At 47.9% G+C, this 18,849-nt stretch overlaps 1 protein-coding gene across 1 annotated transcript; it reads right to left on the reverse strand.

The window, feature by feature from the left end:
- Window positions 1-10,036: 10,036 nt before the first annotated feature.
- KRT84 (keratin 84) lies at window positions 10,037-18,267 on the reverse strand. The gene is made up of 9 exons (XM_019724378.3): window positions 17,668-18,267; window positions 16,226-16,434; window positions 15,550-15,610; window positions 14,980-15,075; window positions 13,893-14,057; window positions 13,607-13,732; window positions 12,888-13,108; window positions 12,394-12,425; window positions 10,037-11,182 (listed from the first exon to the last, which is right to left on the reverse strand). The coding sequence occupies exons 1-9, from the start codon at window positions 18,217-18,219 to the stop codon at window positions 10,836-10,838; spliced, it is 1,809 nt and encodes a 602-aa protein (XP_019579937.2). The 5' UTR covers window positions 18,220-18,267; the 3' UTR covers window positions 10,037-10,835.
- Window positions 18,268-18,849: the final 582 nt, after the last annotated feature.

Genomic DNA, 18,849 nt, shown 5'->3' on the forward strand with positions numbered 1-18,849 from the left:
CCTGACACAGGGATGGGCTCATGGGCAAGGGTGAATTTTGCATCACTGAAGATGGCAGCTGAGCCCAAGGCTGCTCAGGACAGCTGTATGGATAGCATTTTAGATTGGAGGGGCTGGGCTGGAAAGAGAGGCTAAGTCCTCATGGGGCTATTCCCGTCACCCAGGGCAAGTGAGAAACTCACAGACCAGGCCGGTCTGGCACAGCTGCCCTGGACCCATGGGATCTGGGCTTTTGCCATATGGTTCTCCCCAAGGGAGGGACACAGCCCCATGCCCATTTCCGCCCATCATCTACCACCTCTGCTCGGTGGGACCAGAGCCTTGTCCAGTGCTGCGGGGGGGGGGGGGGGAGCCAACCTCCCTTTACTGGCCTTCTTTTCATTTACTTCCCACCTGTGCTCTATTTGTACCCCACACCCCTCTCCATACCCTAAGCCTTCTCCTTGGTTACACCTTTGCCTGGAATGTCCCAGAGTGGCCAGCCACCTCTTCCAGGAAGCCTTCGTGAACTACTCAAAGGGAGGTGGTGATTTTTCTTCCTCCCTGTCTTAATAGAAAGCTCATAAAATGCTCTTTCCGGGGCTTCCCAGGGAACTCCAATTATCCTCTTCCACACCCTCTTGTTCTGAGTGCTGTCATTCATCGCCACCTTGGTCCCCTCCTGCCCCTATACCTTTTGAAGGTCACACCCAGTGCTGGTTATTTCCACTCAAGGACCCATGTCCTTCCCATAATTTAAAATGCTCCCAAGAAGTCACCTCTTTCAGGAAGCCTTCAAGAGCTAATTGGGTGAGGGAGGCTCTTTACCCCACCCTGGAGCCCCAGGCAACTTCCCCAACTCCCTCTGAATCCACTCCCCTCCTGGGTTTCCCCAGAGACCTTATCACTCCCACTCTCACCCACCTTGGATGGTTTATCCTCCTGCATGTTACCTAAGCTGTGATGCTTGTTGGGGCCACGCTTGCTCTTCCTCACACCAGGGGCTTACTAACTCCCTTCCCTTCTGCTGTCTCTACTGTGCTTAAAATCCCTCTGCTGCTTTCAGGATTTGTCCAAAGAGAAGAGAGCACAGATAGCTTCCCGTCCTGCCCTGTCGACACTTTCAGTTCTGGATTTGTATGTGCCTGTGCTCTCTCGTGGACCATCTCACTAGCCTTCTTGGCTGGCTTCTCCAGAATCAGTCCTGATGGGCTCCCCATGGGCAAGGCCTGTCCTGAGCAGGGCCTTGGTGGCTGCCCACATGGCTCATCCAAGTTGGGCATCACCCATCATCTCTCCTGGTCTCCTCCACATTTTTATTATGTATCTGAATCTATACCACCTCCTGGTGCTGGGACACAGCTCTTGAAGGGTCTTCTAGCCCTGTGACACTTTCTTTGGCTTTTATAAAACTTGGGCAGGACTCAGAGACTCCATGTGAGAGGAATGAGGTCAGAGCAACAGGAAGGAACTGAATGAACCACCTGCTCGCTCCCAGCACATAGGAAGCTGGGCCCCTCATTCAGTTGGAAGAGCTGCTCTCTGGGCTGCCCCAGCTCTCCTTTTCCAGGCTTTCTCACCAGGAACTCTTAAGAAACTCTAGCTATCCACACACCATCCTGCAAGCAGCTTTCCCTGGTGGCTTTGCTGTTTCCCATAGCTACTGTGGGTCAGAGCAGATGCTGAGTAAAAACAGAGCCTCTAATTTCAGAAATGGACATATTAGTGGTTTGGGAATTTTTCTTCTTTTATTTTTAGCACTAGAACCATTTCCCTAAATCTTAGGAGAATAACAGCTATGTAAAACTGACAGCTGATGCTCTCAGCTACCTGATGTGGAGCCAGACTCCTTATGGCCCTGTGCTGGAAAGATACTCAGGGCCTCTGTGGGAGTCAGGTTGCCCAAATGAGATCTTGCTTCTGGGGTACTGAACTACAGTCATGCATCACATAACAACATTTCAGTCAACAACGGACCACAAATATGGCGGCGGTCCCATAACATTTTAATGGAGCTAAAAAATTCCTATCGCCAAGTGACATCATAATTACCATAATGTCATAGTGCAAAGATTGCAAAAACCAACATTTGTTGAGATGGAAAACAACTTTTACCTGCGTGGATGAGGACGACATTGAGTAGGTCCTAGAAGTGGTTCCTGAAGAATCAACTACTGAGGAGTTGCTGGAACTGGAACAGGAACCCCTAGCTGAAGAAGAGGCAAGAGAAAAAGCAACTGGAGGAGAAGAAAAATAGGAACCCGCAAGAATATTCACAGTGAAGGCTTTAGCAAAAACCTTTGCAGACCTCGACAAGCTCCTTAAAAGTTTGGAAACATCGACCCCAATTCGAAAGGTTTCATTAGTAGAGGGGAGTGTTCATGGAGCATTATTTGATTACAAGCAAATCTGTGATGAAAAAAAGAAACCAAACAAGCAAACCATCATGGACATACTTCTGAAAAGAATACTACCTCCTTAAGAAGAGCCTGAGGCAGGCCCTTCTGGAGGCATTCCAGAAGAAGGCATTCTTATCATAGTAAATGACAGCTCCATGCAGTGTATTGCCCCTGAAGACCTTCCGTGGGACAAGATATGGAAGCAAAAGACAGAAATAGTGATAATCCTGACCTTGTGTAGGCCTACGCTTATCTCTGTGTTTGTGTCTTGGTTTTAACAAAAAGATAAAGGGTAAAATTAAAAAAAAAATTTAAAATAGGTAAAAGCTTATAGAATAAGGATATAAAGAAAAAAATATTTCTGTACAGCTGTGCAATGTGTGTGTGTTTTAAGCTACCATATTTTGCCGTGTATAATGCACACTTTTTTGCCCAAATTTGTGAGGGAAAACTGAGGGTGTGCATTATATATGGGTAGTACTAATTCCGTATCTATATAAATGTTTTTAATTCTTTTATTTTTGCTTATGATTTAAAAACGTAACTCTAGAAATTAATAACGATATCCACATGCAAAATAATACCCTGGAATACCGATAATCGGTTTTGTTGCAACAACTTGCAACGACGAAGAGTTCTTGGCCTTCTATGATGGATAAATACCGTAAATGTGTTACCAGTACATAAAATTTCTTGTACCTTGTATCTGTTCTTGTGTTTTGTAATTATTTGTTACATAAAATTTCTTATACCATAATATGTTAAAAAATAAACGCTGAAATTCCTTTATCATACAAAAAGCAAGTACCTAAATGTAAACAAATAAAAATTTGAATTAAAAAATTAAAACGAAAGATTTTTTTCCTCTGAAAGTTTGGACCTAAAATGTGGGTGCACATTATACATGGCAAAATATGGTAAGTGTTACTAGGAAAGAGTTGAAAGTTCAAAAAATAAAAAGTTCGTACAGTAAAGCAAAAACGTCGCAGTAAGCTAAGGTTAATTTCTAATTGAAGAAAGAAAAATATTAAAAAAATAAATTTAGTGTAGCCTAAGTGTGCAGTGTTTATAAAATCTACAGTCATGTCCTAGCCTTCACATTTATTCACCACTCACTCATTGACTCACTCAGAGAAACTTCCAGTCCTGCAATTTCCATCCATGGTAAGTGTCTTATATGGGTGTACTATTTTTATCTTTTATATCATATTTTTACTGTACCTTTTCTACATTTAGATACATTTAGATACACAAACACTTACCATTGTGTTATAATTGCCTACAGTATTCAGTCTAGTAACATGTTGTACAGGCTTGTAGTCTAGGAGCAACAGGCTGTACCATGTAGCCTAGGTGTGTAGTAGGCTCTACCATCTAGGCTTGCACACCGACAAACTCACCTAACAATGCATTTCTCAGAACATATCCCTGTCAATAAGGGGCACATGTATATTCATAAAAACGGATCAGATTGACACGCTGGTCACCCTGCTTGCCGTGGCCCCCTCCACTCCATTCTCAAAACAGTAGAGTGCTCCTTTAAAAGATTAGTTGGATCGTGTCACTCCTGACACGGGTGCTTAAACACCCCGATGATACCCCATGTCACTCGTAGTAAAAGACAAACTCCTAAGGATGGCCAGCAAGGCCTTGCACTGCCTGGCCCTGTGTTACTTCTCTCGCCTCAGCTCCTTGCTCTCAGGAGTTTTTCTTCTTTTATTTTTAGCACTAGAACCATTTCCTTAAATCTTAGGAGAATAACAGCTATGTAAAACTAACAGCTGATGCTCTCAGCTACTTGATGTGGAGCCAGACTCTCAGGAACCACACCGGTCTCCTGCTGCTCCTCAGACACACTGGGCACATTTCTGACTCAGGGCCTTTGCACTGGCTGTCCCTTCTCTCCAGAATGGACTTCCCTCAGCCACGGGGCTTGCTCCATTGCCACCTGTGGGTCTTTGCTCAAATATCACCTCTCACAGAGGTGTCCTAACCCTGATTTTAAAAATGGCAACCTGCTCTCCCCTTCCCAGGCATTCTCCATCAGGCTTATCTTGCTCTGATCTTTTTCTTTATTCCATAGCACTTACCAACCTCTAACACACTCCATAATTGATTCAGTTATTCTATTTATTGATTATCGACAATCTTTCCTCTCATCCCAAAATAAACTCTATGGGAGAAGGAATTTTGTCTGTTTTGTTCACTGATGGTTCCCAAGCCATTAGAACAATGTTGGGAATACAGCAAGTGCTCAGTAAATAGTTGTTGACTGATTGGATATATAAATGAATGGACATCTTGGATACTTTAGATATTGGGTGTTTCGCCGAAAATGCCACCTTGTGAGAAGCTCTGGCCCTTGGGCCCCAAGGAGCACATCCAATGAAAACCATGGGACTCAGAGCCCTCCATGGCTTTTTCTTGCTTGGAGGCTGTGGTTTTTTGAGCACCTGTGGGAACAAAGACACACAGAAACACAGAATGGTGAAAACAGTGCTGTGTTGGGCTGCTGAGAGAGAGGATGGATTTCTTTTTTAAAGTTGCTATTCATTGTTGTAATGTTTGCATCCTAAACACATTTTTGGAGGAAAAAGATTGTTTTAAAAGACTCTAAGCTCCTCTCTCCTCCAACAAGGTCATACGGCCAAAACACTACTTGGAAAACCCCCTGTGCAGTGGCCCCTAAGAAGTTTTGCAGCCAGCAGAGGGCAGCAAACCCCCGCAGCTGGCAGGGCAGAGGTTCAGCCCTGGTTGCCAGAGCAGGAAGGGCTGGGGAGCTAGGTGCCTGCCTGACTCACAGCTCTGGCAAACGCTGACACTTCATTACCCACCTGTGTTTGGTACTTGAGTGGCTGAGCTGCTGAGCACATGTATTCTTAATTAGAAACAAAACTAGGACCACCACCACCATGATCATCAAAGCAATAGCAATCATTTATTGTGCACCCGCTGTGTGCTAGGCAGTGTGCTGAGCGCTTTAGTTATGCCGCTGAGTGTAAGCTCCACAACAACTATTTGAAGTAGGAAATAGCTTCCCATTTTACAGATAAGGCAAAAGTCTTACTGTTTTCCTCCACTGTTATTTCCCTTCATTCTGAAGAACTTTTGCCTTACTTTTAGGTCTGCAGGTGACAAATTCTCTTAGTTTTCCTTCATCTGAGAATGTCTTTTTAAATTTTTATTTATTTATGTATTATTGTTTTGATTTCACTTCTGAAGGATATTTTTGCCAGATATAGAAAAAATGTTCCACTCTTTTCTGTCTTTCATACTTTCTCATGAGAAATCTATGGTACTTTGACTTGTTTTTCCCCGAATGTAATGTATCATTTTTTTGTAGCTTAAAGATTTTTTTCCCAATCTCCTTTTCTCTTTATGCTTCAGACTGGGTACTTTCTTTATCTTCAAGTTATTGACTCTTTTCTTTTTTTTAAGTTGGGGGATATTGGGGAACAGCATGTTTTTCCAGGACCCATCAGCTTCAAGTGCAGTCGCCGTTTTCAATCTAGTTGCGGGGGCGCCGCCAACCATCCCATGTGAGAATTGAACCAACAACCTTGTTGTTAAGAGCTCACACTGTTACCAACTGAGCCATCCGGCTGCCCCACCGGCAACTCAGCGGAAGCTCGTTGTCTTCAATCTAGTTGTGGAGGGCGCAGCTCACGGGCCCATGTGGGAATCGAACCAGTGACCTGGGTGTTAGGAGCGCTGCGCTCTAACCAACTGAGCTAACCGGCCCCTCTGACTCTTTCTTTTGTGCTTTCCTTTTTGCTATTGAGCCCATCAATGAGTTTTTTATTTCAAATGTAGCATTTTTCAGTTCTAAAATTTCCATTTGGTTCTGTTTTTACAGTTTCTATTTTTTTTGCTAAGAACTTCTACCTTGCATCACTTCAAATGTGTTTACCTTTATCTCATGGAACATAGTTTTAATAGCGTTTTCAAGTTTTCATGTGATAATTCTAACATCTGTATCATCTTGGGATTGGCATCTGTGGATTTTCTTTCCTTTTGAGAATTGGTCACATTTTGCCAGTTCCTGGAACGTCAAAATAATTTTAGATAGTATCTCAGACATTTTAAATATTATGATGTTTCAACTCTTGGTCTTGCTAAAATCCCCTGGAGAATTTTCAGTTGTGTTTTGTTTTAGTAGAGAATCAGCCTAGTTAGGTTCAGACTGCAAATTCTCTCTCTCCTTCTGTGGGCAGTGGTTCCTGCTTTGTGTCCTGTGTATATGGCACTTAGGGGTTTGTCTGAAACTTGGACGGTGGTGTAAATCTTATCTCAGTTCTCAAAGCCTTTGGTCTACTGCTTTGGGTCTCTCATGCATGCGCCGCTCAAGGGAGAGACCAGGATTTGTGTGGATTTATACACAGAGGAATCCCTTTCTCCTCACCTCCATTCCCCATTTATAGGCGTCTTCTTTCTGGTTCCCCCAGCCAGAAAGAGCAGGTTTCTCTTGGAGCTTTCTGCCCATGCCATAGCTGCTGCACAGCTCCATTACGGGATCTGCTCTCAGGGCAAAGCCACAAGAGGAAAACATGAGGACTCCCATTCCATAGTTTCCTGCCCACGGGGTCCCCTTTTCTGGCTTCCCCTGGTTAGAAAGATGGGATTTCTATTGGAGTTTTAGCTGGTCATACTGACGGTTCACAGCCCCGCAACTGAGGCCCACCCTCAGCTCAAAACCATGTAAGCAGAGGGCAAAAAGGACATGAGTCACTAAACATTGTCTTTCTTCCGTGATCTACCTGCTTTCATTTACTTTTCAGAGTCCTCCAACAGTTGCGTGTGTGTGTGTGTGTGTGTGTGTGTGTGTGTGTGTGTGTTAAAAACTTTATCCAGAGTATTTAGTTGTAAGCAGTGGGAAACACGGGCTATAATAGGCTTACTCCATCATGGATGGAACTTTAGGTCAACTTAGTTTTAACAGAATCACTTGGCTGTTCTTTTTAAAGAACAGACTGAAGGAGGAGAGAAGGGAAGCGGAGGGCCCTGCGGTAGTCCAGGCAAGAGTCACGGCAGCTTGGGCCTCACGGGTGGTCATGGAGGTGGTGAGAAGGAGTCGGATTTTGGATATTATTTGAAGGGTAAGCTGAAAGATTTGCTGATGGATTAAATATGAGGATGTGAGAGAAAGAGAGGGGTTAAATGTGATTCCAAGGTGTTTTTTTTGGTTTTGTTTTGTTTGCTTAAGCAACTGAATGAAATTACCATTAACATGGAAAGAGCAGCATGGAGGGAGAAGAAGGAAGATGACTTTGTTTTTGGACATGTTTAGTTTGAGATGCCGATTAGATACACAAATGGAGATGTCAGTGAGCAATCTCTATACACCAGCGTATAGTTAATGGAAGGTCTGGGCTGGAGATATAAACTCAGGAGTCAATGGCATATGGATGGCATTTAAAACCAAAGACTGAGTGAGCTCATCTATGGGGTGGGATACAGAGAGAAGAGAAGATGATTGATGACAAGCCTGAGGCGTCTCGGGCTTGTTCCCTGGCCCGAGAGGTTGGAAGCAATGCCGTCCAGGTGGCATGTGTCAGTCAGGGTCCAATCATGGACAGTACCACATGGTAACTAAACAGGGGAAGTTTAATATAGACAGCATTGGAGGTTGGAGTCATGAGGAATTGGCTAGTCAGAAGTAAAAAGAACTCTAAAGAGTATAGAAATGACAGATGTAAGGAACAGCCACTACCCCTATGGGCTATGATAGAAACCCCAAGGAAAAGCCATGGCTGAAATCCAGACCTCACTGGAGAGGGTACAGCCATTGCTCACTGGGTTCTAGAGAAGTTCCTCTGGTGTCACACCAGTGGAACTTGCTGGAAACCTTCCATCCAGAACTTCCAAGAAATCCACACTATAGGATGCTGAGGAAAGCTTTTCACAAGGAGGTGTCTTGCTAGAGGCACTTTGCTGTGAAATTGCCCAAGAGGGTTGCTAGGGGAAGCGCCTGGCTGTTGGATGCTGCAGCTGCTGTGCACAGCAGGGGCTGGTAGGCCAGAAGCTGGCTGCACTGCAGGAATTGGCCCTGGAGAGACTGCCGAGAGAGCACAACGGAAGTAAAGGCCTCTACTCCCTAACGTCTCTCCAGTGTCTATGGAAACGACAACTGAAAAGGCTTAACTTTGTGCCAGCTGGCAAAAGAAAATATTTCAATTGACCCAATCCATTTGCACAGAGTAAGCAATAAGGGTGAATTTGGAGCTGAGGCAATAGATTGATAACTGCCACTGGGTCGATGTGAGTCTGGCTGAGGAGAGGTACCAAGGCCACATGGGGACAGCCTCGATGCTGCTGTCATCGGAGGAGCATGTGTGACTTTGCACCTGGGACATGAGGTGGGAAGTCAGGAGCCCCCGGAAGCAGGAGGGGAGGTGGCTGGTGAGTTCAGTTCAGGCAGGCCTTTGGCTGTGAGCAGAGCAAGCTCTAAGTGCTCAGGTTGCTGGCTGAGATCTGGCCACGGCAGCATATACATATATAAAGGTGGGAGAGGTGCTTACTGTTCTCTAAGGAGGACTCTCGAGCTGAAGCAGAGTGGCACACGGTCCCTGCTGTGAGAGATGTGCTCTAATGGGGCTCTGCCCAGGGTGCTGGCCCTGACTGATCTTGGCTGACTCCTGTCTCCACTTGTGCTACTTCTGCACTCTACGCTATCGTCACACTCAGCCCCAGGCAGATCCCGAAACTGGGCATGCTCCCTCCAGCCTCTTGGTTTTTGCACACGCTATTGCCTCTGCTTAGGACACGTCCTCCTTTTTAGGGTAGCTAACTCATCATTCTTCACATCTCTGCCGGGACACCACATCCTCCAGGAAGCTTTTAATGATGCTCCAAGTCTGGGTTGGGCCTCTCCTTTGTGCACTGTAGCATTGATTCCACTCTTAACCCAGCACTTAGCACATTGAGTCACAATTGCTTGTTTGCCTGTCCATCTCTCAGGCGGGACTGTGAGGACAGGGCCAAGTCTTGTTCCCTGCTATTTCCCCAGCGTCAGGCCTGCCATGCAGTAAGCCCTTCTCAAGTGCTTGCTTAATGAACGAATAAAGGATGAGAGGCTGAAAGTGCGATACATGGGGTATGGCAAAGGGTGTATGAGCAGATCACTCAGGGGTTATATACCATGTTAAGAAGTGTGAGCTATTTTTGGAAAAGCAGTGGGGAGCCGCTGAGGGCTGTAAGCATGGTCAGTTTTCTATGCGCGAAAGACCTCTAAAGCAGCATCATAGTGAAGGAGCTGGATGAGGACAAGAGTGGGGACAGAAAGATCAGAAGGCCCCCTGCAATGATACCAGAGGAACTGGGTGAGGGTGGGACCCAGGGAGAAGATGGGAGTGTTTGCCTCGCTCAAGAGAAGGGTACCTATGGGGTGTAGGATGCTTGGAGAGAAGGGGGCTGCTTGGCACTTGTTTTCAGAGACTTTGCTATGTGTCTTCTCTCCCTTGCTGAACTGTGAGCCCCTTCAGGGAAGAGCCTGAGCCCTCTTTCCTCAGAGCTTCCCCTGTGCCCAGGACACCAGCCTCTGCCCTTGGGAAGTCCTCAGGGTGGGGGGCTGGTGGAGTCTAGAAGGCAGTCTCCCCCAACCCCAGCCTGAGTCAGAAGGAGAGGCCAGAGTCCTAATGATGTTAGCTTGGCATATTTATTGAAAACCCAGGAACACAAAGAGCAGTACAAACAGGCACCCCACCCCACCCCAAGCCTCCCTGGAGCTTGCAGGCATAGACCCTCCTGCAGCAGACATGCTGGGCCTCCCTCACACCACCAACAGGGGTGTGAGTTTGCAGAGCTCACCTCTCCATGAGCACCCAACCCACCTCATGAACTCATGTGTTGGAGGTGAACCAACAACCCAAGAAGAGAAGAAGCCAGGACATAATGCTCCTCGGAGAAGAACCATCTCAGGGGATCAAGGGATCCCCTGGGCCTCCAAGGACTGTGGATCCTTCTGGGTCAGGAATAGAAGAAAAGGACCTTCTCCTGCCACGGAAAAGAAGAGGAAGGAAGCAAAGTAGGGCAGGCTAAGGACACCTGCAGTGTGGATAGTCATTCCATTCTCCAAATTATCCCAAACTAGGATGGGGTGGTGCCCAGACAGATTCTTTTTTGGCTTTGGACTGTTCCTTTCCTCCCAAGCACTGATTTTTGTAATTCTATTGAATATTCTTTTTAGCTGATGGTGAGGAGTGATTCAAAAGAAGGAAATTGGGAGTCAGGGAGAAGCCAGTCTGGCTGGGGCTGTGGATGGAGCTGCTAGGGGGTGGAAAAGTCTCCCAAGGACACAGGCCAGGCAGGGCAGCCCCCTTGGGAGAGCTGTGTCACTTCATGGCAGGAGGAGTAGCTGGAGCCCCTTCCGGTCCAGAGTCCAGGTGTCTGCCTGGGGGCCACAAGCAGGAGACACTGAGATGGTTCTTCCCTTGGTAGTGGTTGGCTGGTGCGCAGCTCTCAATACTTGGTCCGGCGAGAGGTAGTGGTGGACACGAAGCGGACACTGGAACCACGGTTGCTGCGGCCGCCGCTGCAGCTGCTGAAGCCACCGTCAGTGGGCATGGGGCAGGGGACGCTGGGGGAGCAGGCCTCACTCACAAGCGCAGAGCCTCCCCGAGAACCTCCGCTCAGCAGGTCCCCATTGCCCATGACAATCCGGGCGCTGCCCAGGTTGGGGCTGCAGGTGCCGCCAGAACGGTTGCTGCTGCCGGTGGAGAAGGTAACTCCACCACGGGAGAGGGTGGAGCTGGCGAGCAGGGGTTCAGGCCCACACACGATGCCGCCGCCCCGGGAGCTGCTCACGGCTGCAGCAGAAAGAAACCATCAGTGAGGCTGCCATGCCCTCCATGGGTGGGAGGACAGGGCTGGTGGCATCAGGAAAGTGGCCTGGGTTGGAATGGTTCCTATTGTTTATACAGTCAATACCCACTTTCCCTTCTCTTATTTGGGTGACTCAAGGACTGTGACTCCACTCCACACACAGACACACACACACACACACACACACACACACACTCACATTACATATATATATATAGTACATTATATATATGGCCAAAATTGAGCTGGGCTGTGTTGAGGGGGTAGCAAGCTGCATTATCCAGACAGCTGGAGTAATAACCTCCACAAAGCTACAGGGCTTATCTCTTCCAATTATGTCCTGCCCCTTGGTGATCCCCACATTGCCCCTCCAACAAGAGTCCCTCGTCAGTTTTCTTCGGACTCACTGATGGCCCTGCTCTAGTCCTCTGGTCTCCATGGGGCACACCTCCATGGTCCAGGACCCTAATCCAACTAAAGCTTGCTTAGATCAGCACCCACCTGTGGAGGCCTCCCCCTATTTGTTTTTACTTTTACCAGAATCCTTCCTGCCATCTGTGACCTCCACTCAAGCCTGACCTCCTGCAGAAAGCTATTTCTTACTGCCTCTGCCACTAGGCAGGCACTGTTATCTGAGCACTTGGAGCTCTGAGTGAGCAAAGGAGGGGTGCCTGTTCCTCCCCCCAGGGTTCTTTTGAGGAGTAGGTTGACAGTGGCTAGGACTGATCTTCTCAAAATGATTATAATTCTAGAGAGCAAGGGCTGGGACTCACCTTCTTTGTGCCCCACCCTGCAGTGCCCAGCTTGGTACCCTGCATGCTTTGGGCATGACCAGTACTTTGTCTGGCAGCAGCAGGGGGACTTCCGTTCAGCCTGTCCCATCCCATGTCATGGGGAGGGAACTCCATGGCACAGGCCTTTCCATTCCTTCCCTGGCCTTTGCCCTTGAAGGACAAGGACATTCAAAGCATGAAAGCTGACTCTCTTCCAGAACCCTCTCCCATCTAGGAGGCCCTGCAACCCTTGGCGCTTGCTTACTTTGGGGAAGGCAGGCTCTGGGGAGATCTCAGACCTCTGCTCCCAGTCCAGGGGCTGGATGGTACCTGCTCCCCTGACTGTCCTAGCCAGCGTGGCCAAGAAAATTTGAAGGGCCACAGAAGAGAAATGTGAAGAGGAAAAGATTTAAGTTTCTTACATATGTTTACTGGTCCAACACCTTCGCAGATCCTGGAGACAGAAAGAAATAAGTCAGTTCACAGGTAGTGTTGTTTCCTGAAAACCTGCTTGCTCTTAGAAGGAATTTCTTGGCTAAATGGACGACTGGACCAGTGGTTCTCACCTTTGGCCAGAGAGCTTTGAAAAACTCCATGTCTTAGACCTTACTCCAAAACTACTGATCAAACTATTTGAGGAAATGTGTTATTATTATTATTTTTAACACGCTAACCAATCAAGCAAAACTCCCTGTGATTCTGGTGCAGCATGTCTGCAAACTTGGATGAAGGCAGCACGGATTTAGAGCCATCTTTTAATCCCCTGCCGGGGCAACCTGACAAACGTCTGCAGAAAAGTCCTTGTTATTTCTAGAGATTGCTTATTTCAGCAGTTCTTCGCCTGGTCCCCTCCTCCTACTTAGTGCAGATGCCAAAGCCTGACCTCCTATCACCTTGGTGCATTGAGAGCACTCACCGGATTTCCTCGCCCTCCAGCAGGCGCCTGTAGGTGGCGATCTCGATATCCAGGCCCAGCTTGACGTTCATGAGCTCCTGGTACTCGCGCAGCTGCCGGGCCATGTCCTGCTTGGCTTGCTGCAGGGCGCCCTCCAAATCCGCCAGCTTGCATTTGGCGTCGTTGAGGGCTGCCTCACCCTGCTGCTCCGCTTCAGCCACCGCGGCCTCCAGCTTGGCCCGCTGCAGGGAGGACAGTTTGCAGGTGGGCTTCGGCAAGGACTAGGGGGATCCCTAGGTGGAGCTGGAAACACTGCCCCCTGTTGGTGGGGTCACAGCCTGGTGCCAAGCCAGGAAGGGAGCCCATGGTGGCTGCCTTCTTAGGGACTGTGATCCTGTAGTTAGATGTTACCAGCGGGTGAAGCATTGCTTTTGTTCAGTTTCCATTCCCACTGATTTTGCACTTGCTGACTTTTGCTCCTTCCAGAGCCACAGCATCCAGAGAGTAAAGCTCTTCTTTCTGTCTCACCTGCTCCTGCAAGTCGGTCTCAGACCTTTTTCTATGTGAGACTCTTTCCCTTCCACACTTTCCTGCCCCAGGAAACCTTCCTGGACTAATGCCTCCTTTCCCCTGTTTCTGGGTCCTCGTGGCCTCCCGCATGCCATCAGACATGGGCCTCCCCAAAGCTGGGGGCCCTGCCTCTCCTCCCTTTGGGGATTTCTCTCCTTTCATTTGCCCACCTGAGCCTTGGCATGCTCGATCTCTGCCTTCAGCCTCTGGATCAGGCGGTTCAGCTCGTTGATCTCATTCCGTGTGTTGCGCAGGTTGTCGCAGTGTTGGCCAGCTGTCACCCTCATCTCCTCATACTGGTGAAAGGACAGGAGGATGTTCCGAGGGCTCCAAGGTTGAGCCAAGACCATAGCCCCAAATGAGTCGAGGGCCCCAGGTCTCCATGGATCCACTTCGTTGTACATGAATCTCACCCCACGGCTGCCTACACCCCTTCCCCAGCCCGCCCCTGCCTACCTTGGTCTGGTACCAGGCCTCAGCATCAGCCCGACTACGCCTGGCAACCTCTTCATACTGGGCCTTAATTTCGGTGATGATCCCATCAAAGTCCAGGTCCCGGCTGTTGTCCATTTTCACGATGACTGATGTCTCTGAGATGTGCGACTGCAGTAACTGAATTTCCTGTGTTGGAGGATTAGCAAGAGAGATGGGTTCAGAATTCCACCGGTGGCTGGCACCCTGCCACAGGGACCCCAGGAAGAGGTGTCAGGAGCAGACAGCATCGCTCATTTGTTCATAGCAAAGCAATGAAGCAGGCCATCCAAACCAGGGGCAAAGAAAAAGACGTGATCGAGAACCATTTCAGTTTGAATTTAAACCCTTTTTATATACTCAGACACATTCCTTTAACACCCTAACTTACTTAGGTGAATTTTAAAACCATAGGGGTCTAGAAACTTTGTGGAGAGGAGTGAGAGACACTCTAGGGCTTAAACTTTTCTTTGGATTACCCACAAAGTGGCTGTGCTCATCACGGATCATTGAGAGCTGACAATATTTTAGAACATGGTGGTCTAGGAATTTCTATATTCCATGTCCTTAATAGAACTGGGTTGCTCGGAATTGGCCTGCAAGGTGAAGGCTCCAGAGGGAGCTTTCTTTAGCATTTCCACTCAGAGCCAGACATTCAGCTCTGGCTGGGTCTATACCAGACTAGACAGATCACTTAAGAAGCAAAAGAGAGCTAGTAGTTCATTTGGCTATGTTAAACACAACTTTTCTTATATTTCCTAGCAAATCAGTTTTCCAGAATCTTCTGATCAATATATAGGAAGTGACATTCCTAGAATCTAATCTTTGGATTGGCCAACAAGCGGTTGGATCCTAGATCCAAGGAGTTTATTCAGAGATCCGAGTCAGACTGATGAGAAGTCTGTTTACCTTTCCTTCTCCACTTGTAGATACATCAACATATAGAGGATATAGATTTGAGTGGGAAGACGTATAACATAAAATGTTAGAAAATATGCCAGTTGAGATGAAGCCCCCAGGGAATCCAGGTCAAGCACGGATCTCATGTGGCTCATAGGGGATGAGCCCTTACCGCCATGTATAGGGTTTTCAGGAAGTCAATCTCCTGAGCTAGGGTATCCACGTTGGTCATTAGGTCAGATTTGTTTAGGAAAGCTGCATCCACATCCTGCATAAAAGAGAGAAGGATGTGATGCTCATTACTTGTGCACTGTTTAACCTCCCCACCTTGGCAGAGTCTGGAGATGGGTGGGAAGGTCAGATCAATTCCCACAGGCCAGGCCAGGCTTTGGGATGGGTGGTAAAGTCCCTGGGTGGACATGCAGCTTAGTGACTATTCTTCTTCTCCCTACTGCACCATAAAAACTCCCCCTGGGCTGCTGCTGGACCTTTCCTGATGCTTATTTAGAGGCAAGGGGACTCTGGATAATCCAAGACTCTTAAAAGGCCATCTAAATAATCTAACCAATCCTAAATCATCTAAGGTCAAATCAGAACTTCGAAGGGAAACCTGTTGTGACCTTCGGGATTCTGCTCGGTGTGTGTGGTTCCAGATTCCACAGGGCTGCTTGGGCATTTTCCTGGGGGAGAACATCTGCCTTTCTGGAGAAGAAGTTTGCCTGGACCTGTTGATCTCCCTTACCTTCTTCAGGGCCACAAATTCATTCTCAGCGTTGGCCCGGGATCCCACCTCCTCTTCATACCTGCACGATAAGAATTAAGAGGGTGGGTTCTCATTCTGAACTGGGAACCAATGACATCCAGCTCCCAGTGAGCCTCTTAAGACCTGACTGCTCCACTCAGAAGCATGGTTCCCGTTGCCACCTACATATTCTCAGACATTCTGCCCCTTCTTTAAGACCTAATATGAACTAGTGGCTCTTAGTTTCTCCAAATCCCTTTTACTTTCTCAAATTGGACATAGGTCTGAAAACCTGGCCCATTTCTATGGTCCTCTGCTGCAAAAAGTTTAGGGTCACTGTACTTGACCACAGAGGAAGTAGGACTCAACTTGTTGCTGGACCTGGGCACTGTTCTCAAAACCAGAGGGCTCCTTTTTCTGGGGCTAAGTCACCCATTCCCACCGGCAGGACCAAGGAAAAACCATCCCAAATTCCAAATTTCGTTTTACCTCAGGACCCACAGAGGGCCTCCTCCTGCTCCCTCTCATATCACTACCCCTCGCCCCTGTTTCCAGGCTGTGTTTTGAAACCAGCATTTAATCCCGGTCCTTCCAGCTCCTTTCATCGGAGCTTGGCTGCTGCTTGGGGGACCAGCCCGCGCCCATCCTTGATCAGTGCAGTCCATATGCTACTCACTTAGTCTTGAAACCCTCAAGGACATCCTGCATGTGGTTCCTCTCAGCCTCAAGCCGGGCCCGGTCATTGTTTGCCATATCCAGCTGCCTCAGCAGGTTGCTGATGTGGTTCTCAAACAGGGGCTCCAGGTTGCTCCTGACACATTTCTGTTCTTGAAGGAAGTTCCACTTGGTCTCTAGGAGCTTATTCTGCTGTTCCAGGAACCGCACCTAAATCCACAGGGGCACAGAAAGGGCAATTGAAGTGCTTGATAGAGTCACCTGTATGTTGACCAGTGCTGCAGATGGCCAGAGATGACTTCCAATTCTGTGGTGACATCATTCTCTCCTCTGGTGACTTTCATTTCCCCTCTAATTCAGTAGAACCCGGAAGAGCAGGTCTGTGACCTCCTCCTCGTGCTCAGTCAGGTTCAGCTATAAACAGAGAAACAGAACCAAAGCACTTCATTTTCATTTCTCTTCTACCTTTAGAAATGTGTAAGCTGGTTCACCAGGAAGTTGGGAAGAGTCACTCTGCTTGAGCTGGAGTTTGTCTATATCTAAATACTGATGTCAGCCATTCCTGGCAGGAAATGAGGAGCAGAGTAAAATACATTTGGGGTGGGATATGGCATGAGGAGGTGGGAATTCTCAGGTTATAAGTCATACCCATCCTCCCAAATGTTCTGTCAGCTGAGACCGAAACGATGTCTAAGAGAACTTAGACAGCATTTGCTCCAAACCCTCATTTTAGATGAGGACACTGAAGCTCACAGAAGTGCATTTCTATCTCAGAGACAATCAGAGCGTTCTCGTTCCATGGACACATGGTTGCTGGGATGTTGGTTCCACACCACTATTCCTCTCATCAGCCTAAAGACCAGTGGTGGTTCCCCACTATTTCTCTCAATCTAGAAAACTAGGCTGAATCTGGATACCCCACTTCGAGGGTAGGAATTCTTTGCTTCTTTTGTTCAAAAATTACTCAACTCCATTCTCCACATTCTTACGCCTGAACAGATGTGGCCACTCAGCCTCAAGAACTATGGAAACCTCAAAGAGAGCTTGAGGATCTCAAAGGATGAAACCTTTTAGACCTATACCAGCCAACACCTGACCTAAGTCCTAATGTTTCTAGCCCATTTGGGAGATATTTCTAAGTGACGAGGTGGTAGTTCTTAGTTTGTCCAGATGCCCTCAGATTTGGCTGGATGTTCCTCTTTCCTCCAGAAGACACGACCACTGTGTTAATCTATCCCACAATGCAGTGCTCCTCAGGCTTGTCCTTGCTCTGCAGCAGAGTGACCCTGAAATCATACCTCAATGCCCTTGGTTGACACCTGAAGGATCTGGGGGTCAAGGTCGATGCTGTAGGCCTGGGCCGTTTCTTCTTAAGAGAAAGAATACCCCCATGCATGTTAGCGCTCCTCATCCCAGACCCAGAAATTTAGCTGTCATAGATACCTTGTCAATGAAGGAGGCAAATTTGTTGTTGAGGGTCTTGATCTGCTCCTTCTCATCCTTCTTCACCCTCTGGGCATTGGGGTCAATTTCCAGGTTGAGGGGGGTCAGCAGGCTCTGGTTAACAGTCACTGCTGTGATAGATGGGGCTGCTGGGACTCCAACTCCTCCAACTCTGTAGCCAAAGCCAGGGCCACTGAAGCAGTAGCCACGACCACTGCTGGCTCCAAACCCCATACCAATACCACTGCCGGCCCCAAACCCTAGACCAGCACCACTCCCATTACCAAAACCAAAGGCCATGCCACTGCCAGCACCAAAGCCAACTCCACAGCGGATGGGACGAGGGCAGACAGTGCCCATTCTGGGTGAGCACGAGCCACAGGTGATGACGCTCCGACTACCAAAGCCACCAAGGCCCCGGAAGCTGGGCCCATTCCTGCAGGAGACAGAGCTGGCCTGGAAGCGGTTCAGGGTCTGGGGGGGCAGGACTGAGCAAGAGCTGAAGTTGCCCATGTGGCGATCGGAGCTGACTCGGTAGGAGCGGCAAGACATAGTGGCTTCCTGGGTGAGAGTAAAGCAGCAATTGCAGAGTGGGGTGAACTAGAGCTGGAGTCCTTCTGCGGCTAGTGGATCCCTCCAATCCCTTTTATGTGTGTGGGCATCTGAGGATTGGTCCCATAAAAATGGGAAAAGCCATTTGGAGGCATTTATGAGCTTGGGTAGTTAGCAGAAACCCTTCATGCCTGTAACCTCCTTAATAATGAGCTAATCTCAGACACACCTGTTCTCCTTAGGATCAGGGCTATAACACGAACTATAAACATTAAAAATGCATAAACACATAAACATTATGGCCCTATTTTTCCCACAAGTCCACTACAATTCCCATTATGGAGACATTAATTTGCTTTAATCATAAATCCAATAGACTTTTTCAATGCGAGTGTGGCTAACCACCAGAAAGTTAGAATGCTGACAGCTCCAGCAAGAGGTGCCTGAGGGGTGTATCTATATAGACATACCCCCTTAAAGAGATGGGGGTGTTTAGAGGAGAGACAGGATCTACAGAGCTTCCAGTAAGAAATGATATAACGAGAATACAGTTTATTACGTCTCTGTAGATGGATTAATTAGTCCAAAAACCTTCTGCAGTGTTTTATCTATCTTCCATGATCTGGTTTG

The sequence above is a fragment of the Rhinolophus sinicus genome, chromosome 1 (assembly GCF_057876585.1).
Source record: "Rhinolophus sinicus isolate RSI-liver-muscle chromosome 1, RSI-T2T, whole genome shotgun sequence".
Classification (NCBI taxonomy): domain Eukaryota; kingdom Metazoa; phylum Chordata; class Mammalia; order Chiroptera; family Rhinolophidae; genus Rhinolophus; species Rhinolophus sinicus.

Coding starts and splice junctions, on each gene's coding strand:
- KRT84 (XM_019724378.3), bottom strand. CDS start 18,219: ATGTCTTGCCGCTCCTACCGAGTCAGCTCCGATCGCCACATGGGCAAC. Junction 15,611..16,225: donor CTTGAGGGTTTCAAGACTAA/GTGAGTAGCATA, acceptor CTTATCGTGCAG/GTATGAAGAGGAGGTGGGAT. Junction 15,076..15,549: donor AATTTGTGGCCCTGAAGAAG/GTAAGGGAGATC, acceptor TCTTTTATGCAG/GATGTGGATGCAGCTTTCCT.